At 43.9% G+C, this 25,531-nt stretch overlaps 1 protein-coding gene across 4 annotated transcripts in view; it reads left to right on the top strand.

Moving 5' to 3' along the window:
• The window catches only part of KIF16B (kinesin family member 16B), a 114,155-nt gene extending 92,113 nt beyond the window's left edge, over positions 1 to 22,042 (top strand). For 2 of the 4 annotated variants that reach the window (XM_053380582.1, XM_053380583.1), the window contains 2 exons: positions 408 to 491; positions 20,833 to 22,042. In XM_053380582.1, coding sequence (XP_053236557.1) covers positions 408 to 491; positions 20,833 to 20,991 — 243 coding nt within the window. In that variant the 3' untranslated portion in view covers positions 20,992 to 22,042. Of the gene's footprint in view, positions 1 to 407; positions 492 to 7,891; positions 7,953 to 20,832 lie in introns of all 4 variants that reach the window. The other 2 variants (XM_053380581.1, XM_053380584.1) reach the window with 2 other exon arrangements.
• The last annotated feature ends 3,489 nt before the right edge of the window (positions 22,043 to 25,531 follow it).

Here is a 25,531-nt window from a genome sequence, read left to right on the forward strand (position 1 = left end):
ATAGTTTGACTGACATAGGCTTGTCCTGCCCACAATTACAGTGGTACCTCGGGTTAAGTACTTAATTTGTTCCAGAGGTTCATACTTAACCTGAAACTGTTCTTAACCTGAAGCACCACTTTAGCTAATGGGGCCTCCTGCTGCTGCCGTGCTGCCAGAGCATGATTTCTGTTCTCACCCTGAAGCAAAGTTCTTAACCTGAAGCACTATTTCTGGGTTAGCGGAGTCTGTAACCTGAAGCATATGTAACCCGAGGTACCACTGTATATTAAAAATGAGTTTGAGAATGCTGTTGCCATTAATGCTATACAAGCAAGCTACCCATGTACATCCTTTCCCCTCTATATCTTATTTCATAGTTGCTAAGAACATTTCTCAGTTGATTCATTCTCTGTTGCGTCCTGCAGCTGGCTATGTTAGAATTTCCTCCCAAGAAGCTCTTTGGAAACAAAGATGAACGAGTCATCGCAGAGCGTCGGAATCACTTAGAGGTAATAGAATTTTATTTTTTTAAAACTACTTCCTTTAGATATATTTACACGGTTCTGTCTGCTTGACCAATAGGAACCATTTCCATGTGGTAGAAATTAAATAGCCCATTGGTAAATGGGCAATTGCGGCTGCTTCATTTGGCATGGAAGATGGCAACAGTATATCATAAAGTAATGTGGCACATAGATCAGAAATATTCTTATGATCTTGTAAAGAAGCATCGTAGGAGTTGTAGGAAATATGTTCATTAGAGGGCTAAGAGGTTGGGAACGAGATGAGTATTTAGAACAGAGGGAAGATTTTATAGATCTTTTTGATTCTGAATTATTAACTTGCTGTTTTGGCTCACATCAAAAGTAAAGAGAGCTATATAGACCCATAAGAACGCCCCACCAAAATATGTATAAGGGCAGTAGTTTTATTAGACCACCAAAATATCACAAAACAGTATGCAAAATTTCAAGTTCTCCAGAATTCTCATTATAAAAGTGTGACCAGATGCAGATTCTGTGGCCTCAATACCAGCATTACACACACAAACACACACACAGAGAATATTACTATATGTACTTCCCTTTAATGCATTGACTATTCATGCATGGGACAGGCATTAACTATTAACTACTGTATCTCAGAGTAAAGAAAACAAAATTCTCATAGAATCTTAGAGTTGGAAGAGTCCTGAGGGTCATCTAGTCCAACCCACAGCAATGGAGGAATCTCAGCTAAAGCATCCATGACAGATGACCATCCAACCTCTGTTTAAAAACCTCCAAGAAAGGAGAGTCCACCACGTCTCATGGGAGTCTGTTCCGCTGTCAAACAGGTCTTAGTGTCAGAAAGTTTTTTCCGAATGTTTAGTCGGAATCTCCTTTCTTGTAACTTGAAGCCATTGGTTCAAGTTCTACCTTCCAGAGCAGGAGAAAACAAGCTTTCTCCCTCTTCCATGTGACAGCCTTTGAGATATTTGAAGATGGCTATCATATCTCCTCTCAGTCTCCTCTTTTCCAGGCTAAAAATGCCCAGCTCCTCAATCAGGCTTAGTTTCCAGACCCTTGATCATCTTGGTTGCCCTCCTCTGCACACATTCTAGCTTGTCAACATCCTTCATAAATTGTGGTGCCCAGCATTGGACACAGTATTCCAGGAGTGGTCTGACCAAGGCAGAATACAGTGGTACTATTACTTCCCTTGATCTGAACCCTATACTTCTGTTGATGCAACCTAGAATAGCGTACTGTACAGTCCTCTCTCAGCAGTATAAATGTCTATCCATGGTAGAGGTGCATAGCTGTCAAGCGTCCCTTATATGGCGGGACAGTCCCTTATCCCAGTGCCATGCCCCGCTGCTGTCCCTTAAATTTCCCGGGTTTCAAAGGAAGCAGCTCCTCTCCCTCCCTGCCGGCCGGGGAGGAGGGAGGCTCCAACTGTGTTGCTTGGCTGCATTGCTCACCCAATAAGGAGTCTAAGAACAACTGGGGGGGTGGAGCTTGCATGCCTTGTGCCGATCAAATCGGCCGCGTTGCCTGGGGACTCGCCTTTGCTCAGCGCTTCCCAGTGGAGAGGTGATGGTGGTTTTCCTTGCTGCATCCCCTTTGCCAGGTTGCTGCACTATGGGAACCACAGCTTGAGGCTTCGTTTGGCTGCTGGCTGGGCTTTCTGCCTTTGGCTTGGAGGGGCTCAGAAGTCAAACATACCTGTGCTGGGAAAATCCCTTATTTTGACTGTTGATCCCTTATTTTCGAGGCTGCTGGTCCCTTATTTTCAAATCTGTAAGTTGACAGCTATGTAGAGGTGCAGGACCACATGGGCTTGCCTCACCCGCCAACGTTCTCGCATTCAGCAAGAAGATCTAAAGGAGGGTTGCATATGACCCACCAAAAGCTCAGGGGGAGGGGACGACGACAACATGGGGACCCCCAGCAAATAGGCAATATATTTAGTTCCCCATCTCCCGCACATTCCCCCTGCCCTTTTACATTTCCCCCCAGCAGTTGCATATCAGCATTGGGCTTCCCCAAGTTTTCAGCAATCTGAACTGGAGCTCCTAAGAACACCCCAAAACACATCCTTTTAAAGTGTGTTTTGCTGCTTCCAAGTGCACTATTAATAGTACCAGTCTGAAGGTGCCTGCTATGCCACAGCCAGAAGATCAACGCTCACATCGATTGCTGCCAAAGGCATCCCAGCAGGAAAATAGCACAGCAATCAGCATAATTAGGTCAGCATTCAGACAAAAAGTAGCTCTCATTGTGGACTACTTCTGAAGGCATCTCAGTGCTAGAGAGCCAGTTTAACAGCAGTCAGCAAAACACCATCCGGTTAGGAGGCACTGGTGGAAATAAAATAGAAGTGAAGCAAATTAAACTTCGGGGGGATGGGGAGGGAGCATAACTGGAAGCCAACCAAGTGAACTGTGTTTACATCAAACAGCCTGGCTGGTCCCTTCATTTCACATAGAAAGTCAGTTTATTCCATAAGCAGACGATCACATTCGTCTGAGGTCAGTAGGCCAAGACAAGATTTTCTTTATGGAACTGGCTGGCAGCAGCTGAGATACTGTCTCTGCTTGTCACCTCGAGGGATAGTGCAAAAGGCCATTAGCACCAGGTGGCTGGCTGTAAAATTTGAGCGCTGCGCCTTGATCAGGAAGCAAGGTTTGCTGGGCTTTGAAAATTGTCAACTGTAGATATCCACATGCAGCTGGGAAGCAGAGAATGACATCCCTGTCAGTAAATGTTTATTGCTTGATGAAGGATGCTTCTCACCTAGTCAGTAGCCTAGTAGTATTGTTTGCATTCTCCTGGTAGTTTGCAAGCATCTGACTTCAGCAAATTTAATGCATATGTAGGAACCAGTTTCTGTGCAGGAGAATCCATGGTGGGATGTGAACCTCGGGGAATGGTGGTTTGGTAGTTGTTATTGGAGGAAATGTGTGGATTCAGAAATAGCCCATGGTAAAACAGAGTCCCGTTAACTGGTACAGTGGTGCCCCGCAAGACGAATGCCTCACAAGACGGAAAACCCGCTAGACTAAAGGGTTTTCCATTTTTGAGTTGCTTCGCAAGACGATTTTCCCTATGGGCTTGCGTCGCAAGACGAAAACGTCCTGCAAGTCTTGCGAATTTTTTTTCGCTTCCCCCCCCTTTTTCTAAGCCGCTAAGCCGCTAATAGCCTTTTAGCAGCTAAGCCGCTAAGCCTTTAATAGCCGCTAAACCGCAAAAGCGCTAAGCCGCTAATAGGGTTGCTTCGCAAGACGAAAAAACGCTAGACGAAGAGAATCGCGGAACGGATTCTTTTCGTCTTGCGAGGCACCACTGTACAGTTCTTTCATTTTTAGCTTTCTGTGAAAAGCTTTCTCTCACATCAGACTAGACTGCACAGAGCATTGAAAGGTATTTTTTCCCATATGGGAGTTAAAAGTATTTCAACGGGAAATTAAAATGAAATATAAACAATAAGATTTCTCAAAGATTAAGAATTTTTTTTGGTCAGAAAATAGTTAAGCAGTAATGTGTTCTGTCGCTGCTACTGTTCACAGTAGTTAGATAAGACTTTGGAGGAAAAGTTTCTAAAAGAACTCACTGAGCTAGCAAAATGATATCTGTGGTTTATCAGTCCAAATTGCAGATAGGGACTCAGAGCACTCCTCTTCACAAAAAACTTCCCTGAATATAGACGTTAGGGAGAACAGTTCTTGCCTATCCTTTCCCCTGACACCCTAGTTTTCTGTATGCATGGATTTATTTATTTGGTGAGGTGGAGCATTCAGTCATATTTGTCCCCACCTGCAGAATGAAGTGAAGGCACCTAGGCATGAGTTTGCCAGCTCAGTGAGAACTAAGCCTAAATCTCTGGCTTATTTTGTCAACTTTTAATTTAGTGGTCTATGAGGGCCTGTTGCATGGTAAAACTCTAAATTAATTGTTCAGCAGTTTAAGTACTGCAATTTAACCTTAAAGCCACCCTTGCTTAATTAAATCTGTCTTGACTGACACAGCCAAGAATTTTGTTGATTAAAGTTAATGAATAGAAGTTAATGTTGTTTATCCATTCATGCCATTTGATAACTATAAATAGGGGAAAGCTGTCATTATTTGACTGTTTTTAAAACCATGGCTGTGCGGGTGTGTGTATTTAAAGAAGGGAAAGTAAAGCATGACAAAATTTAGTATTAAAATGACTCCCCTTGAAAAGTAGCAACTTAGCCGCCGTTGGACACCTGCACCAGGTTTGTTAAGATGCAGTCTTTTGGACATCACAAAATGAGCACTGAACAACTCTGGGCTTGGGATATGGCTGTGAATGTGTGTTGTTGTTGTTTAGTCATTTAGTCATGTCTGACTCTTCGTGACCCCATGGACCAGAGCATGCCAGGCACGTCTGTCTTCCACTGCCTCCCACAGTTTGGTCAAACTCATGCTGGTAGCTTCGAGAACACTGTCCAACCATCTCGTCCTCTGTCGTCCCCTTCTTGTGCCCTCCATCTTTCCCAACATCAGGGTCTTTTCCAGGGAGTCTTCTCTTCTCATGAGGTGGCCAAAGTATTGGAGCCTCAGCTTCACGATCTGTCCTTCCAGTGAGCACTCAGGGCTGATTTCCTTAAGAATGGAGAGGTTTGAACTTCTTGCAGTCCATGGGACTCTCAAGAGTCTCCTCCAGCACCATAATTCAGAAGCATCAATTCTTTGGCGATCAGCCTTCTTTATGGTCTAGCTTTCACTTCCATACATCACTACTGGGAAAACCAAAGTTTTTACTATATGGACGTTTGTTGGCAAGGTGATGTCTCTACTTTTTAAGATGCTATCTAGGTTTGTCACTGCTTTTCTCCCAAGAAGCTGGCGTCTTTTAATTTCATGGCTGCTGTCACCATCTGCAGTGATCATGGAGCCCAAGAAAGTAAAATCTCTCACTGCCTCCATTTCATCCCCTTCTATTTGCCAAGAGGTGATGGGACCAGTGGCCATTATCTTCAGTTTTATTGATGTTGAGCTTCAGACCATATTTTGCGCTCTCCTCTTTCACCCTCAATAAAAGGTTCTTTAATTCCTCCTCACTTTAGCTACTGTTTATAAAAGTCACACCAAATGGCTACAGCATTATGAGACAAATGGAACATGTAAATCCACGTTATAACATATGTTGGGTTCTGCAGGATATTTCACAGCTTGTTGATAAAGATACCTTTGTTCAGCATGTGATTGTTATACCGACCTACACTGTAACCCATCTCCAACATTTTTGTGACCCATGCAATGCTGACTTATTGCTTCATTGCACATCTAGCAGTAGTTGACTTCTGCCTGTACTGCTGATAGCCACTGCTTATCCTGCATCTGTTTGTATGGCCACCGTCACACCACAAAGTGTGGTACTGTACTGATGCAGTACACTTTGTGCCCAGTAGTTCATAAGCATAGCTTTCCGTTACTGCTGTCTCCTGTTCTCAGAAAATACATCAGTTTAAATTAACATGCTTGTGAGTCAATTTATTGGTTGACATCCCAAATTTGCTACCTTCAAAGGAAATTGCCTAGGAAATATTCTTCTTCTCCCCAAGTCTGGCTCCAGAGTGTGGAGTTCAATGTGTTCCAGAACCACAACAAAGGGCACGCTGTCAGTATTGGCTATTCCAAGCAACTCATATATTAGGTAACTTTTTTGAAACTGGCATGGTATGCTAGAAATCTCAATTTGGCCGTCTGGCCCAGAGCCTTTGCTTTCTTAATTGCTCATTACTTTTCCTTTGTTTTCTTAATGGCTTATCTCCTAGGCGATTGATTACCTCTTGAGGAAACTAGCCTGTCTTTAGCTTTTAGCTTTTAACATTTGCTGGGTCCGGGGATTAAGTGCCTAGCACCCACAAACTCATAACATAAACTCATTACAATAAACTTCTTTTGTCTTAATGACTTTCCACTTTCCTGTTTCCTTTTGCCCAGTTGTATTTAGTGCTAATTAACACAGCCATTTCTTGTCATTAGGTGTTTTTCAGATAAGTTATGTCTTTTTGGAATTGCATGTGCAGCTTAATGCCTGCAAAAGGGATTCAGCATATGGCCATTTATTCTTACAACACTTGCCTAAAAAACACAAGATTTGTCGGGTTTCTATACAGATACTTATGAGGTTAAAAGAAAAAGGGTGTTCCAGGTATTGTGCCTCAGTTCCGTGTTAGGTGTAAAAATAAAGCCTACAAAAATCCTGACCTTTGAAACACTAGACTTCCTGAATCTCTATCCTGGCTTTCATTTGCTGCTTACACGTCAAGATAAAGGAATAAACAAATGCCACGAATGTTGCAGTACATCAAACCGAGTTGCTTAAGGCTCTGAAGGGCATATGCTACTAGTTTTATCAGATTGAAGAGTCGAGTTATTATATAAACAGCATCACATTGATGCCTAGCAGTAGACAGTTGTAAAAGAAGATCGTGCAATGGAGCTTGCTTGCAGAAACGAATGGAATTTCATCCTCAGGATTCAGTTCGATGACATGCCATCATAACAAAGCACACCACAGAATTATTTTTATATGGGGAGGAGGGGAAGTAAGGCAATATTGTTTTCCACCCAGTCTCCTTCATACTTTTTGGATTATGGCCACTTCTGTAACCCAAAGATTATCAACTTGTCATTATCAGTTTGTCATTTAATAATCTGAATCATTGGGGTTTCTCCAAGCCATTAATCCCCATGACGGGGTGAGCTCCCGTTGCTTGGTCCCTCCTCCTGCCAACCTAGCAGTTTGAAAGCACCTCAAAGTGCAAGTAGATAAATAGGTACCGCTCTGGCGGGAAGGTAAACGGCGTTTCTGTGCGCTGCTCTGGTTCGCCAGAAGCGGCTTAGTCATGCTGGCCACAAGCTGTACACCAGCTCCTTCGGCCAATAAAGCAAGATGAGCGCTGCAACCCCAGAGTCGGTCTCGACTGGACCTATTGGTCTGGGGTCCGTTTACCTTAGCACTTGGATGGTTGGTTGTAGGGGTTGGCCATTCACATTGGGCTGATCCCAGAGCTTCAGAGCTTTGTAGGTATCATAGCAGCTGCCCGAACCCCAATATGTGCCTTCAAAGATGTCGCTGCTGCCTTCAGAAAACCACTGGGGGTCAGCACTGTTTTGTGGGGCTGTGGCGCAGCATTTATTCCTCCTGCCTTGGACACCTGCCCCCTATGTCCTTTAAGACACCAAGTAAGGAGACACCCAAAGCTTCAGAAAACCAGGTGCAAAGAGAAGACTTGCCTGAAGTGGAACAATGCAAAGCAGCACCCCACCCTGAAGAACTGAACAGCACGTGGCATTTGCAGGAACAAACTTGCCATGGCTCTTCCTTAAATACAATCATTTAGGCAAGATGTTAATCACTGTAGTTGCTCATATGCCTTACCCTATTTCAGATAAAATGTGGGGGGAAATCCAGTCAAATCAAGGAGAAGGGGAACTCTTCTGAAAACAGTAGTAAGGGAAAGATTTATGTTTTTCTGGTGGGATTTTATGCAACTGTGCTCAGTTAGGAAGAGCTGTCAAAACTGCTAGTTAGATGTCAGTTGACAAAAAATTATTACGAAAATTGTTTGTGTTTTCAGTTCCAGAGCTTTGCAAGAATTGCTTTAAGGCAGCACCTTATTATCTTGGCTTCTCCAGTTTTAGGCCTGCGTTGTTACTGCTCCTCTTTTTTTTCTTTCGTTTTTGCTTCTTTGACTCAGCCAGTTCGACGTTTTAAAAGATTACTAAATTGCTCCTTTTTTCATTTTGGTCATATATTAACTTTTTTGAAACTGGCACGGTATGATTTATATGCTAGAAATCTCAACTTGGCTGCAGATGGTTTTCATTTTAGAGGAAAAGGAGGACAAAGTGACTAATATTGGTGTGTTTCTGGGGGGGAAATACATTGTTTTCCAGTTTAACCTTATTTAATTTCCTTTGCTGTCAGATCAGAGCAAATTTTTCAAATGTCCTCGCCAGTATGCGCCGAGGCTGTGGTACCTGTATAGCTTTCAAACTGTGATTTTCACGTTCAGAGCTCGAGTGTATCAATAAGGCGACCACTCAGGCAAGGACGCAAGATGCACTTTGGTCCTGTCCCTTTTCAGAGCAACCTTATCAATCATCCCTCAGTTTTTGATTTCACCAAAGGAAGTTGAGGGTGATGCATGTCAAGCAGTTGGGTTAGCCGTTTGCCAGGACCACTCCAGCAAATGACATCCTGTCACTGCTGACCCAGAGATGCGTAGGAAATTCAATTCCTTTGTTGTTGTCTGCAAATGGATTTTGACAAGACTTCTTTTAACTAGTGCTCAAGAGGAAAGATGGATTTCCTTCACTAGCCAGGCATATTCTGAACTTTTCAAACAGGGCCTTAACACATCCCTAAAAAAAAAACAGATTCACAAAACTACAAAACCCCTGTAAATTCTAGGTTCCCCCAACAGTTTAAATAGTGTTGCTGCTGTTTTCATCTGTGGCAAAGAACATAAGCTTTATTGCTTGTGTGTGCTGTAACGAATATTAAATTCTAGGGATTCTGAATGAATTTAATGTTATATATTATATATGGGTGTAGTAGGAAGCGTTATTGTAGATAATTATTGCAGCTTGAACTTTACTTGCTTGGACATTTAGTCGGTTTCGTAAGGCTCAACATAATGTGAGGTGCACTGGGAAACTCACTAAAGCAAAGATCGGTGCAAGAAACACCTGCAGATTATAATGCTACGTTTTACCTGGGTGTGAAAAAGCAAACTCTCAGCTATGCTGTTACAGACAATGGCTTCTCTCCAGTTCAGAACAACCGTTGGTAGAAATGCAGACTTAAAAGTACTGTAGAAATAATACAGTCGTACCTTGGATCCTGAATGCCTTGCAAGTCGAACATTTTGGCTCCCGAATGCTGCAAACCCGGATGTGAGTATTCTGGTTTGCAAATGTTCTTTGGAACCCGAACATCCGACGGTGCTTCCGCGGCTTCCAGTTGGCTGCAGGAGCTTCCTGCAGCCAATCAGATGCTGCGCTTTGGTTTCCAAACATTTTGGAAGTTGAATGGACTTCCGGAACGGATTCTGTTCAACTTCCAAGGTACGACTGTAATTAGTATTCTGATTCTTCTTATTGGCAGGCATGCATACTATACCTCGATTTAAATCTAGAGCTTTTCAATGTATTGCTCATGTTGTAAATACTTCAAAACATTGGTTCTTAACCAGCTAGAGATATAGGACAAAGAGTTCTCCGTTTTTTTCACACGTTCATTTTCATATGCTTCATATGTTCACATGCATGTTGTGTTTGTAAAATCTATCCAAACCCTCAATTTCCCCACCTCCTTTCATTATTCTTTGATGCTTTTTGTGAACTGGAGGCAGAAAATTAATCCAACCTCAGAGAGCTGGTTTTGTCAGTTGCAAACCCAACTTTCCTTTTCTTCAGAGTACTTTGTACCACGTAAGGTTTAAAACAGTGCAGATATTGGAAATCATGATTTAAAAAAAGAAAACTTTTAGTTAAACTGTGCTGTTGACTTCAAAGATTTGCAATAGATTATGAGAACAGTGCAAGTGAGCTACGTTCCCTGTTAATATGTCACAACCAGAAGAGCAATTACGGCTCCTCTTTGAATTGCCCAAAGCCATTAAATTTTTTTATAATTTTGATAACTTTAAATTAAACCAGAATTTATGCGACCCAAGCCCCTACGATGTGAGATGGTGCAGAAAACGTTAGAATGACATCTCTCTGCTGAAATATTGCCTATCACATGAACACCAGGCTAGAGTTAAAGAGTACAGGTCTATTAAAATAGCTTCCAATAAGGTTTTTAAATGGCTACAATATCACTCTTGCCTTAATTAACGCTTGAGCAAAGTTGCTCAGCCCAGTCAATAAAGAAGCAGGTCTGAGTTTTCGCAGGCTTACTCGTGCTTCTTTTCTCTTCCTCTCAGGGGTGTTTGAATTGGAAGGTTAAAGCTTTGAACTAAGCATAGCTCACACCGTATGGATCTGGTTTGGCTGTCTAAAGGGCATAATTATGTGGGACAAACCAAAAGGGCAGTGCTGCTGTCACCTTTTCAAATGTTGGGTCAGACGCTCTGTGCAGCAGCAGCAGCAGCTTTGAGCCTCAAATAAAAGTTTGAAACAAGTCCACGTTTGGCGCTACAACCTCTTTGTAGATTGTCAACCGTCTTTGTAAGTGGATAGAACGCTATAAAAAGAAAAGTTGCCATAAAACAAAAGAGGCAGCGAGGAAAAACTAGCAAAGCTGACGTTGCATGTCAGAGGAATTGAAGAACATCCAGCTATAGGCATCCCTAATTCATTTATTGATTAACCTGATAAATCCATCCTCATTCCAAGGCAATATGGATCTTTTCAAAGAATTGTAGAGTTGGAAGAGACCACGGGGGTCCCCTGTATTGGGAAAATTTTAATATCTAATGTTTTACCATTTTTGATGTATTGTAAGCCGCCCAGAGTGGCTGGGGAAACCCAGCCAGATTGGCAGGGTATAATAATACAGTGGTACCTCGAGGAGGGGGACGCAGGTGGTGCTGTGGGTAAAACCTCAGCGCCTAGGGCTTGCTGATCGCATGGTTGGCGGTTCGAATCCCCGTGGCGGGGTGAGCTCCCGTCTTTCGGTACCAGCTCCTGCCCACCTAGCAGTTCGAAAGCACCCCTAAGTGCAAGTAGATAAATAGGTACCGCTTTATAGCGGGAAGGTAAACGGCGTTTCCGTGTGCTGCGCTGGTGCCGGCTCGCCAGAGCAGCTTCGTCACGCTGGCCACGTGACCCGGAAGTGTCTCCGGACAGCGCTGGCCCCTGGCCTCTTAAGTGAGATGGGCGCACAACCCTAGAGTCGGACACGGCTGGCCCGTACGGGCAGGGGTACCTTTACCTTTACCTCGAGGAGACTCTTGAGAGTCCCATGGACTGCAAGAAGATCAAACCTCTCCATTCTTAAGGAAATCAGCCCTGAGTGCTCACTGGAAGGACAGATTGTGAAGCTGAGGCTCCAATACTTTGGCCACCTAATGAGAAGAGAAGACTCCCTGGAAAAGACCCTGATGTTGGGAAAGATGGAGGGCACAAGGAGAAGGGGACGACAGAGGACGAAATGGGTGGATAGTGTTCTCGAAGCTACCAGCATGAGTTTGACCAAACTGCGGGAGGCAGTGGAAGACAGGAGTGCCTGACGTGCTCTGGTCCATGGGGTCACAAAGAGTCGGACACGACTAAACGACTAAAGAACAACAATCTCGGGTTACAAACACCTTGGGTTACAAACACTTTGGGTTACAGACTCCGCTAACCCAGAAATAGTACCTCGGGTAAAAAACTACCTCAGGATGAGAACAGAAATCGTGCAGCGGCTGCGTGGCGGCAGCGGGAGGTCCCATTAGCTAAAGTGGTACCTCAGGTTAAGAACAGGTTCAGGTTAAGAACAGACCTCCAGAACAAATTAAGTTCATAACCCGAGGTATAATCATAATAATCATCATCATAGTTGTTGTCCAACCCCTTTCCCCAAAAATGGTGTTTGAACCCATGACTCTCACATTAACCGTCTCATGCTCAACCAGCTATGCCATCCCTTCAGAACATAGGGCCCCCCCCCTAAAAATAGGTAGTAGTATATATCCAAAGAAAATTGAGACAAAACACCGGTCTATAATATTTAAAACGTTGGTGTTGTAAATACATCTTCTGAGTAAGACATTGGTGCATTTTCCTAAGTTGTTTATAATGCTTCTTGCGAGGAGGGCGGGATAAAAATCCTTTAAATAAATAATAAATAAATCAAACTGTTATTGCAGTTTAGCCACTTTCACTCTCTACCCAGCTGTACCCATTTTTGAAATGCCCGCTGCTCAGCTGCTGCATCCAACATTTGTGTTTTTGTTGTCTTATAGAGGGAATGAGCATGAAACAGAGGAGACCTTGCTCTGCGAACTAGTCATAACTCAGGCTGACACATCTGTTCACTGATTTAAATGACTGTTTTGTCTGTTGACATTCATTTTACAGGGATTTTGTTGTGCATCTCAAAGCAAAACGTTGGTATGGAGGTTAGTACAGTCAGTAAAAAAAAAAGACCAATAAAATAGCTTTTCGCTTTGCTTAACATTTTGAAGTATTTGCGTAATAAACCTCTGAGAACTCTAGCAGTATTTAGACACGTCAGTCATGTTTACATGGAAAAACTTCACCTGAAGATGAAATTTCTACTTTATTGGGGAAAGCTGCTCAAAATAAATTTGATGCTCCATGTAACTCTCTGAACTGTGCATTTTTCAAAGGATACTTTAGTAAATAGATTATTTTCTCCCCTGAGTCCACAATTACAGTGTGCAGTGTCACTGGGATACAGCAAGGCTGTTATTATCCAGTCTGTTAACCGAGCAAGCCTGATCCTTTTTACTGTACATAATATTTCCATCACCACTGCTTACATTTCACCTCTTCATTTACTCTCCATCATACGTTTTATGTGCATTTGGGCATTTCACATGCTTTCGTTTTCCACTCAGATATTACATTGTTTTCACCAGGAGTTTGAGATACGTTTTGCATAAATTCTCCTCATGCCATGACAGTTGGTCACTTGCAATTCTTAAGGTATTATTTATAGTGAAATTTACACACTATTCGGGACTCCACAAAAAGTATCAGGGAGCAAATGCACAAATAATAGGCACATCTGTACTTTCTGGTATATCCTCTATAATCTACCCATAGTAAAATGCCCACGTATCTGGAGTCTCTGTATCTTTCTGTAGGGCAGATTTTCAAATTCCCTCTTCAAATGTTAGAGTTACTGGATTCCTACTGTCAGGGAACTGCCATCGGAGAAACAGGAGGTGAAAGGGCTCACAGAGGCTGAGAGAGACTTATCAGCTGAGGAGGGAACCAGCAGGGGGAGAGGAGGAGTTCCAAGGGAAAGTGAGTCGGAGGGAGGGCTCAGAGACACTTCCAGCGAAAATAGTGGGGAGGTTTCAGGACCTCCCATAGGGACACCCACTCCTCGCCGGAAACTGTCACGCCGAGAGTCCAGAAGACGCGTTTCCGTTAAGGAACTTTTATGCTGGAAGAAGTTCCGTAAACGCCCACTGTCCGATTCTACAAGCGACTGACTGAGCCATGCTTAAGGAGCTCCGTCACAGACAGAGGTTTGTGGACTTAGCCAAACTCTGAGGGACTAGGACTTTATGCACAAGCAGCTCATCATCCCATCACAGCAATCGGACAGTCCCTGAAAGCAGCTTGTGCAGAGAGGCATCATGAGCAACCCAGCCGGAACTGGAGGAGCAGGAGGAGCTGGAGAGGGTCCAAGCCTGGAAGAAAGGTACCGGGTGTTGGAGGTCCAGCTAGCGCTGCAAACGGCGAGGCTAGAGGAAAGGAGGGCGCAGGATGCAGAAAAGGCAAAAGGCGCCCCACTAGCAAGAAAGATGCCAGGATTGGTGCAGAAGTTTGGGGGGGACCCCAGGAACTATCAAGCCTTTAGGACAGAGATGCAGTATGCTCTCGAGCTGCAGTTTGACGACTTTCCCGACAAGGAATCGCGAGTGGCGTTTGTGGTTGGCCATCTCGAAGGGGGGGTGAGAGACTGGGTTAGACCCCTGATGGCAGGGAATAATGAAATGCTGAAGGACACGAGGAAGTTTTTTCGCGCCATGGATTTGATGTTTTCCAGCGAGATTGAGCAGGGAGTGGTGCGCAGACAGTTGATGGCTTGTAAACAGGGGAGCCGATCGGTTCGTGAGTACTGGACTGAGTTTACCATGCTGATACATAAATTGGGGTGGGACCTATCGGCGGAACCCATTCAAATGCTTTTCGAAGAGGGGCTTTCTTCGGCGGTGAAAGACGAACTTTCCCGGGCGCCCAGGGCGGAGTCTATGGACCAGCTGACCAAATCAGCGCTGACCATTGGAGCGCGCCAGGAGGCGAGAGCCTTGGAGAAGCGGGAAGGGAAAGGAGAGCGTTGGAGGGATTTCCGCATTCCAGAGATTCCGGAGCCAAATTTCCCGCCAGGAGAGCCGATGGAAATTGAAACAGCGCGCGCGCGCACAGTTTCAAATCCCAGTGAAGGGCGGAAGAAGGAGGGGAAGAGCACCAAGAAATGTTATCTCTGCCAGCAGCCAGGTCACTTTGCCAGAGTCTGCCCGCAAAGAAAGGAATGGCAAGGGATGGCGGGAGCTGTTGGGGGAAAGGAGGAGGGAGTCCAGGAGCAAGTAAAAGCCAACGCCTGGCTGCCACCGTCAGGGCACAGCAGCCAGGCCAAGGAGCAGTAAAAGTGCCCACGCCGGAACCTCCAAGACCAGCCCTAGTGATAGAGGTGTTGCTAGAGCTGGCAAACGGACACCCACTAAAGACAAAGGCGCTATTGGACTCAGGCAGCTCCTGTAATTTTATGAGTAAGGAGTTTGCAGCTGAACACCAGATACAGATATTCCCTTTAAGTAACCCCCTGCAGGTGACCACGATCGATGGGAGGGAGCTGTTGGGAGGAGAAGTTAGCCTACAGACCGTCCCAATGGTTATGAGGGTTGCCAGGCACACCGAAAGGATAGCGTTCAATGTGGCCACCTTGGGAGGGGCTCCCATTATTTTGGGAATGAGCTGGCTAGCGTTGCATGATCCGCTAGTGGGCTGGCATCAGAGAGTGGTCTCCTTTGGGTCAGCACATTGCCTGGAACACTGCAAGGAGGGAAAGGCGCCGGAAGGGGCAAAAGCCTTTCTAGCAGGGACAGAAGTAACGGACAAAGGGAAAGTGCCCAAACAATACGCTGACCTGAGCAAGGTCTTCAGCGAAAGGGAAGCAGATAAACTACCACCGCATAGAGCCTTTGACTGCCAAATCAATCTAGTCCCTGGGGCCCAGCTCCCAGTGGGCAAGCTGTACGCCATGTCAGACAGGGAAATGCAGGAGTTAAGGGAGTTTATTGATAAAAACCTGAAGAGAGGCTTCATCAGAGAGTCCAGAGCGGTGGGGGGCAGCCCAGTGTTTTTTGTGGACAAAAAAAACACGGATAAACCGAGACTTGTAGTGGACTTTAGGGCCCTAAATGCAGTGTCAGAACCAGTGGCTTTCCCCATGCCCAGAATTGATGACATTTTGACCAGGGTGAGGAAGGGAAAGATATTGACTAAACTGGACCTGAGAGGGGCATACAACCTGATACGGATAAGGAAAGGGGATGAATGGAAAACCACCATGTTCACCCCTTTGGGGGCTTTTGAATATTTAGTTATGCCCTTCGGATTACAATCAGGCTCAGCATGTTTTCAATCGTTCATGAACCACATCCTGGGACCTCTGCTCTACAAGAATTGCGTGGCCTTCCTAGATGACGTGGTAATATATTCAGAGAATGAGGAGCAGCATGTAAAGGATGTCAGGGAAGTGCTGAGCCAACTGCAAGCAAACCAGCTGTGGGTGAAATTGGAGAAGTGTCAGTTTCACACCAAGGAGGTGGAATTCCTGGGGTACCGCTTGTCAGACAAGGGATTAGCCATGGATCCAGGCAAGGTCCAGGCGGTGCTGGAATGGAAGACACCGAAAACGAAAAAAGATGTGCAAAGATTCTTAGGGTTTGGGAACTTTTACCGTAAGTTCATCAAGAACTTTGCCCACTTAACGGCTCCCATCACGGACTGTCTCAGCAGCAAGAAGAAATTTGTTTGGACGGCGGAGGCGGAGCAAGCATTTGAGGAATTGAAAAGGGCATTCGCTTCGGAAGAACAGCTCCTGCATGTGGATTTACAAAATCCAATGAGAGTGGAAACTGATGCATCAGACCGGGCGGTGGGGGCGGTGCTTCTTCAGCCGGGGAAGAATAAGTCGGAGTGGAGACCGTGTGCCTTCTTCTCGCGTAAGCTAAACAAATCCGAGAGGAACTACACCGTATATGACCGAGAACTACTCGCCATTCACGAAGCGTTCCGGAGATGGAGACACTTACTAATTGGTGCACAACATAAGGTGCAAGTGTGTACGGACCACAAGAATTTGGAGTATTGGAGAACGGCACGAGTGCTCAACCAACAACAAGTGAGGTGGGCCCAGGAGTTCTCCAAATTCCATTTTGAAATTTGCTATGTGCCAGGTCCAGAAAACGTCAGAGCGGACGCTCTCTCACGCAAACCTGAATATTTGGAGGGGGAGGGAGCACCTGAAGAAAGACATATCATCCCAGAGGACCGCTGGGTGTGTGGGGCGGCCTGGGTGGGGCAAAGGGAACTGGTAGAGGGAACGGTGAATGATGAATACGCCCAGAATAAGCTCAGAGGTTTAAGGAGAGAGGGAGAAGACCCCGGAGGTTTTGAAGAAAGAAACGGGGTATTGTATTACAAAGGGGCACTATATATACCCGAAGGGGAATTGAGGGGGAGAGTACTCAAACAGCTGCACGACAACCCCACAGCGGGGCATTTTGGGCAACACAAGACCATGTGGTTGGTGACCAGGGAATTTTGGTGGCCCAAGGTGAGGGAGGATGTACGGGAGTATGTAAGAGGGTGTGACCAATGCCAGAGAGCCAAAGGAGAAAGGCGGGCGCCGGCGGGGTTATTAGAACCGTTACCCACACCAGAACGACCGTGGGAGGCGGTGTCGATAGATTTTATGACTGATCTGCCGAAATCCCAGGGGAAAACCGCCATACTGGTCGTAGTAGACCTGTTAACTAAGATGGGCCACTTTGTAGCTTGCTCACATGCAGTCACGGCGGAAGAGACAGCGAAATTGTTTGTAGAACATATTTTTAGGCTGCATGGCGCCCCTTTGAGGGTGGTCTCCGACAGAGGGAAACAGTTCACGTCCAGGTTCGGGAGGAAACTTATGAGCTTACTGCACGTAGAGGTCAATTTTTCGACTGCCAGGCACCCTGAGACCAATGGGCAGGCGGAGAGAGCAAACGGTATCCTCCAACAATACCTGAGGTGTTATGTCAATGACAGAGAGAACGATTGGGTCGAAAAGTTGGCGCTAGCGGAATTTGCCTACAATAATGCGGAGAATGTGTCCACCGGGATGAGCCCCTTTTTGGCTAATTATGGGTGCCACCCCAGGGCGTTTCCAGGGGGAGGAGGGGAGAGATGGAGTGTCCCGGCCGCCGAACATTTTGTAGAAGAAATGGAAGCGATCCATAGTCAACTCCAACTCAACTTAGAAAGGGCCAAAGAAGAATATAAGAGGCAGGCAGACAAGAGCAGAAGGGAAGGTGAAACGATTAGGGTGGGGAGTCAGGTGTGGCTGTCAACCCAAGGGTTGCCGTTCAAGGGGGGTTGCAAGAAATTGAGACCCAAAAGATTGGGACCATTTGAGGTCATTCAACAGGTCAACCCAGTGGCTTTCAGACTCCGGTTACCGAACCACATGAAACTGCACCCAGTATTCCACAGGTCATTACTGTCACCGTATAGGGGGGAAGGTGAAGGGGTCTCCACACGGGGGCCAGTCTTAGAAGAAAGGGAAAGCAGCAACCATGTGGCGGAGATCATCGACTCCAGGTGGAAGGGTAATCAGGTGGAGTATTTGGTCGCGTGGGAAGGGGAACCGGAGTCGGAAAACGCCTGGGTGACGGCAGAGGAGGTCAATGACGAGATCTTGATCGAAACGTTCCACCAAAGGTTCCCCAGGAAACCTCAGTCAGTAGCGAGGTTCCGGAGGGAGTACTTTGGCACCACCGACGAGGAGGAGGAACTGGAAGGATTCAGGGAATCGGAGTTGGAAGAAGGAATAGACTCCGATGAGGAGGAGTACTTAGAAACCGGAAACAGCAACCGGTGGAGGGAAGTGTTCGAAACTTCGGAAGATGAGGGAGGTTCTTTCAGGGGTTTTGCTCCCTCGCCTCCCGCAGAGGAGGGGAGGGGAGGTGGTGAAGGGGGCCCTGGAGGGGAGGTGGATGTCAGGGAACTGCCATCGGAGAAACAGGAGGTGAAAGGGCTCACAGAGCCTGAGAGAGACTTATCAGCTGAGGAGGGAACCAGCAGGGGGAGAGGAGGAGTTCCAAGGGAAAGTGAGTCGGAGGGAGGGCTCAGAGACACTTCCAGCGAAAATAGTGGGGAGGTTTCAGGACCTCCCATAGGGACACCCACTCCTCGCCGGAAACTGTCACGCCGAGAGTCCAGAAGACGCGTTTCCGTTAAGGAACTTTTATGCTGGAAGAAGTTCCGTAAATGCCCACTGTCCGATTCTACAAGCGACTGACTGAGCCATGCTTAAGGAGCTCCGTCACAGACAGAGGTTTGTGGACTTAGCCAAACTCTGAGGGACTAGGACTTTATGCACAAGCAGCTCATCATCCCATCACACCTACAGTGCTCAAAGCTACCCATATCAAGAGGGCAATGATGAGAGATGAAAAAATGTCCGAACTTCTTCTAAATTTAGCTATAATAAAGAGAGAACAGGTCTTGATATTGCAAAAGCTGAACTCATGGAATTGCTGGTCATTTACTGATATTTCCCAAGCACTTGTAACCCAAGCTTGAAGCACTGGAAGAGAAATGCAGGACATTATCATAGGGCCAGACTAGATGTGGTGTTTTGGGGGGTTTTTTAGTGGGATCACCATAAAGATACTAGAAAATTTTGAAGTGTACAAAATCCACAGGATATTGTAAAGTTGGAAAATAGGTAACTGATAGATAATAGACATAAAAAATGCATTCTACCAATAAAAAAAAAACCCTGAATGCAACTTTTACATCAATTTCTTTTAAGAAACAGTGTTCAAAATTTGCACATTTTGCACCTGGCAATCAGCCACAAGACAAAATGAAGATGCCTGGGCGCCAGGATAGTGCCTGATATCTCCACCATCCTCGTATCTTGACTGTTTTCACACACTAACAACACATCCATCAGAATTCTATCCATGTTGTTTTATCTTCACAATCAGAACAAAATTCAAGAACTGAAAAGTCATATTGAAAAATAGTGACTTTCAAGCCATCCAGCCCTAAAATGGCAACTAGGTGTTCTGTTTCGTTGACTGTAATTGTTTAATGAGCCATTTATATCTGAGTTTCTAACACTGTTAAGAAGTACTGCAAACCTTCGTGTACTTCACATTGTTAGATATTTTGCATCTTTATATACCTCACAAAACTCAAACATTGTGACTTTTCAATACTGTATTCATTTTTACTGTATTCTTTATCTTCTGAGGTAAATGTAGTTTTAAAGTTGACAAAGCTATATTTACCTCAGAAGATAAAGAATACAGTACAGATGAATACAGATGGCGCTATTAAAATAAAACATGAAAAATCTCATTTTATGGCTCAGAATGTTGTTTTGACAAAGTGGCAAACACTTCTTTCATGTACATTTTTTGGTGAAAATAGCAAAAAAAAAAGAAGAGTTAATCAAAGGATTTCTAAGGGGAAAGGCAGGTTGGGCATTCCAAATATTAAACCATATTACACCCAATGTACTTGATAAAATTCATCTATATAGTGGACAATAAGTATTTACTAAGATTCTATTTAGTGATTTATATGGTTAACCAAGCAGAAGAGGAGGCCTAAGCAAGAATCGAACAATGCATTTTCAAAGGGCAGTAGTGATTGCCAAGACAATGATCTTTCACAAATGGAGGGCCCAAAGGAGACCAGCTAGAGATAACAGGTCTCGCAACTTCTTGAGTCATGCAGACAATGAGAAAGCAGCTTATTTTGAAAGAGAGAATCTTAATAAGTTTGAACATATCTGGCACAACTTCCTCCACCTCTTGTCAAAGGTGTGTGATTACCCAAGACAACTGTCAGAGACACTCTGAAAATATATATTCCCCTATTCCCCCTCTGTTTTTGTTAATTTAGTTAGTCTTATGTGATTTGAGTATCTAGAGGTTGGGATTCTGGGACACTGGAAATATATTTGAAGGGGTTCCAGTTTTATGGGGAAGAGAAAAATGTTGGGAAAGGAAAATATTTCACTAATTCTGGGCCACATGTTTTGGAGTATGAGTTATTGTATTGTTATATTTAAAATAATAAACAATGAGCAGAACACATTGATAAAGGATTGAAGAGAAGACCCATTTATATCGGTGGATAGGAGTCCATTGATTTCAGTGGTCTGTTAGTTGGACATATAACATGCAATAATACATTTGTTAGTAGAAAATTGGGAAATGTTTAGAAGGAAGATAGATTTTTAATCAATGTTTAAGATTTTAGTCAAGATGAATAGTTTTAAAGGTTTTGTATTTCAGTTGGTATGATTCTTAATTTTCTAGTGATTTATAAAGGCTTCTTCTCTTATAATGCTTCTCTAAGTGCAGTATTCACTGCATAACAGTTGTGATTCTGTTTTTCTCTCCCTCCACAGGAATACCTCAGAAATTTCTTTGCTGTGATGCTCAACTCTCCATCATCACCACTGCATGTAAACAAAGAGGGTCTGGCCCTTTCAAAACATGCTATCTGTGAGTTTTCTTCGTTCTTCAAAAAAGGTGTTTTTGACTACAGCAGCCATGGCACAAGTTAACCATTGGGAGCCTCACTTCCCAGCCGAAGAATACACTTTATCTTGTCTTCCTTGCTGCTTCATGAACTCAGCAACAAAATTGGGTTGCCATTCCTGGAAAATTTCCACCCAAACGATTAACTGTTGAAAACAGCATTTTTAATGGTTCTTCTGCCTAGTTCTGGGTTCTACTTTAGAAGTTTTCTACTTTACATTGGTCTGAGAAACAATGCAAGTTTCACACACGGTTGAGACCACTTGACGGCCAAAGGTCTTTGCACATGTTCTCTGCAATACAGAGAGATACAGCCTTCCATTACTGTTTCCAAGTTATTTTGATTATGTTTTCAGCAGGCAGACAAGCTTATTTATATCTTAAGCAGGTTTCCTGTTCCGCTTTAAAAAAATACTGGCATGATGCCTTGTTTATCTCAAGAACTGCACTTTATCTATTTGATCATAGCATTTTCTTCCGCATATTACCTTAAATTTGAATGTTTACAAAATATAATCTACCGAGAACTGGACATCATTGTAATCCGAAGACTTGAGATTTTGAGTGAATCATTTGCCATTAATTCAAAAGGAAAGGAAGCAACAGCTTTTTTGGGAGGGGGGAATGAGGTCAGCTTCTTTTCACATTTTCTAATTATATGGATTGTTACTGTATATTATGTATCATATTGTGCTCACGGCTAGGCATAAAAGAAATGCAGCATGGAATCTTACTTTTTAAACTTATTTTCCCCCATAAAGGTATAACGCTATCATTGACTGATCCTTAGTTGCAAGAATAAGAATTTAGACTATTTCAATGAGCTTTAAGATTTACTCAGGGCTTATTTAGAATTGCACATGTATAGAGGCAGCAATATCCATTTTGTAGAAGTACAAATTGAAAAAAAATATTATGACCTACAATGGAGGCATGTACATACTCTGTATATAATAAAGATTTTAAAAAGCAAAACCACCGACTGTAACTATCTTCAAGGTACTGCTAAACTCATTTGTGAGCGCTCTCTTTCTCTCTTGTATTCAAGTACAATAAAGATTCTCCATTTCATCAAAACTGAGCCTTAAAGATTTCTTAGTATTAGGCAGAAGAAGTTAATCTTGATTTTATTGTTGCAAAAGGCAGGGATTCTGTGTGTAGGATTTTCATAGACTTTTATTCCATAGCTGTATTAGTGCTAATAATAGGAGTTCTGTTCAGAAGGAAATTGGGCTGTCTAAGTCAGTTTCCAGGGTAACTTCTCCCATTAGGATGGAGCTACAAAAAAAGTCAGAGTATTCTAGATTCTATTTGTGAATCTAAAAGTGTGTGTAAGAGTACTGGATTGCTAGATTTCTCTTTCAAACAACCCTCTATTCAATATCCAGAATACCTCTTCTAGGCTGAACTCTACAGTCACAATGATGACGGCTGAGAATACCATATCCATCACCTCCCTAGCGTAGACTTTTGATTAGACTTTGATGCAAGCCTGTTTTCATTCCCTCCTCTCTTTTACAAGGTTGTTATTGTACTTCACCAGATCTTAACCTATTACAGTATTTGTAAGAATGGATTCCAAATTTGTCCACGGCAAGTCTGGCGTTTATATGCAAGTTGTTCATATATTGTGAGTTTGTACGAGTCTTCCATCCAATTATAGAAGGGAGACACATTTTTATTTTTCCGATTCATCAGTATCAGTCTTTTTCCTGTGGTTAGGGCATGGAGAGTCCACTTGTCTTGTCCTTTTGTAAGGTTTCATGTGCTGGGCATGTAATTCAAGAGGATATTTTGCTCTGTAAATGTAAGGTTGTTCCATACAGATCTGTTGATGGTTTCAGTTACCTTCTGCCAAAAATCTTTCAATATAGGACAATGAAAAAACATGTTTTAGAGAAGCATTATCCCTGTTGCATATCCAACAGTTAGACACCTAGTTAGTTAGTTAGTTAGTTAGTTAGTTAGTTAGTTAGTTAGTTAAAAAAGGTAAAGGGACCCCTGACCATTAGGTCCAGTTGTGGCCGACTCTGGGGTTGGGGCGCTCATCTCACTTTATTGGCCGAGGGAGCTTCCGGGTCATGTGGCCAGCATGACTAAGCCGAGAACCAGAGCAGCGCACGAAAACGCCATTTACCTTCCTGCCAGAGCGGTACCTATTTATCTACTTGCACTTTGACGTGCTTTCGAACTGCTAGGTTGGCAGGAGCAGGGACTGAGCAACAGGCGCTCACCCCGCCGTGGGGATTCGAACCACCGACCTTCTGATCGGCAAGTCCTAGGCTCTGTGGTTTAACCCACAGCGCCCACCCTTTTTAAAACAAACATAATGGGTTCTGTTTTCATTTATCTATGCTCGCTCTGTGTGTGTCTTTGTCTGTCTGCCCTCCTCTTCTCTACTATTTCAACAACATCAAATTTCCCACATATTAGATGATCAGCCAACCACACCAGGCAAAGATCGGTTCCTGGGAAGCCCCATTCTCACCCCCTCATTCCAAGGCCAATTGGATCATATGCCAGGTGTCTATTGAAGACAACGCCTGCTGTATCTTTGAATCTCTTAATTCATTTGCCACTCCAAAAGGGGCTCTTGTGTGGAAAAACATGATGTCCATTAACAGATTCCTTTTCTAATACTCCTTATGCACCTGAAACTGCCCTTGCAATGTCTCTCCTGTACATATATCTATGTACATATATCGGGTTACATACGCTTCAGGTTACAGACTCCACTAACCCAGAAATAGTGCTTCAGGATAAGAACAGAAATCTTGCTCCGGCGGCACGGCGGCAGCAGGAGGCCCCATTAGCTAAAGTGGTGCTTCAGGTTAAGAACAGTTTCAGGTTAAGAACAGACCTCCAGAACAAATTAAATACTACCCGAGGTACCACTGTACAGTTTAATGGGCAGTACCCTTAGATCCATTACAGTTAACTGTAGATTAAACCAGAAAATGGGGGGGGGTTTACAACAGGGGGGGTTAATCCCCACCCCCAACAGCCAAATTTACTCAGGGAAGGGAGAACAGTTGCAAGTTGCATATTATTTGCAAGTGGGACCGAAGCACACACATTATTATTGCACATCATGCAGGAAGTGCCCGGGGTCTCCAGTTTTCAGGCAGCAGTGAGGAAATGCAGTGAATTAGCAATGCAGGAATAGATTTCCTTCTGTCATCACTTTATGCTGGACCAGATTTTTCAGAATCCAGCCCTGCTTCACTAAGCTTTGAAAAGTATCTGCTCTCTCCGAAGGATGGATCTGCATAATTTGCATTATTAGGACTGAATTCCTTAACATCATCTTCCGTGTTGTGCATGCATGCACACACTGCTCCAAACCTTCCAGTGAGATTTTGGCTTTTTTTAAAAAAAGAAAAAGGGCTACACCTATGCAGCTCCTGGAGAAATGTATTTGGCACCTATTTGCCTGTGGCTACGTTTGATCACACGAATGCCTGCTTCCCACGTACATACAGCCTCCAGCTGAATTAGGCTGACAAAAATAAACTGAGTTAGGCTTTATATGAGTGGAGTTATTGTTCAGTGGTTGAATATATATTTTAATCTTTGTTGGAAGCCGCCCAGAGTGGCCATCCAGCCAGATGGGCGGGGTACATATAATAAATTATTATTATTATTATTATTATTATTATTATTATTATTATTACTACTACTACTACTCTCTATCTCTCTTCTTTGGCCATCACTGGTAGCCAAGTAAGATTGTCTTCCATAAACACAGTTTTAACAGTGTGTCCGTAAGTGACTGTGGAGGCCAATTCTGGATCCACACGCCCTTCCACAGTGGGGACATAGGTTTCTGGGTTGGAGTTGGTCATGGTAAGGGTTTGCCAAGTGTGCCTGCCTCTTAGCACATTTCTCCCTTTCATCCTGAGTTTGAGCATCTTCAGAGTCCATGACACCTTTGGTAAAGGCTGTTCTCCAACTGGAGCGCTTACAAGCCAGTGTTTCCCAGTCGTCTGTGTTTACCGGTATACTACATTTTTAAAGATTTGCCACAAGAACAATTTCAGGTTAAGTATGGACCTCCAGAACGAATTAAGTAGTTAACCTGAGGTACCACTGTAGTTGCTTTGGAATACGATAATCAGACATCCACACAACATGACAAGTCCAACGACGTTGATGTTGAAGAATCATTGCTTTGACACTGGTGATCATTGCTTCTTCCAGTACACAGGCATTAGTTTGCCTGTTTTCCCAAGTGATGTGTAAAATTTTTCAGAGACACCATTGATGGAATTTTTTGAGGAGTTGGAGATGTCGTTTATAAGTGGTCCATGTTTCACAAGCATACAGTAAGATTGGTAGTACAATAGCTTTATGAACAAACTTTGAAACTGTGTGTGTGTGTGTTTGTCTGTGTGTGATTTGGTGGTTGAACACATGCTTTGTGTATATAGTAAAATAGTGTGGCCTCCCACACTCCTTCCTCCCCATTCATGTAGTCATTTAGAGTAAGGATCTCACTTATAAAAGGAATGTGTTCTGTACTTCAATTTATGTCTCTCTCTGAACTTTGAATGTGCCTGAAAGGCT

The sequence above is a fragment of the Podarcis raffonei genome, chromosome 3 (assembly GCF_027172205.1).
Source record: "Podarcis raffonei isolate rPodRaf1 chromosome 3, rPodRaf1.pri, whole genome shotgun sequence".
Classification (NCBI taxonomy): domain Eukaryota; kingdom Metazoa; phylum Chordata; class Lepidosauria; order Squamata; family Lacertidae; genus Podarcis; species Podarcis raffonei.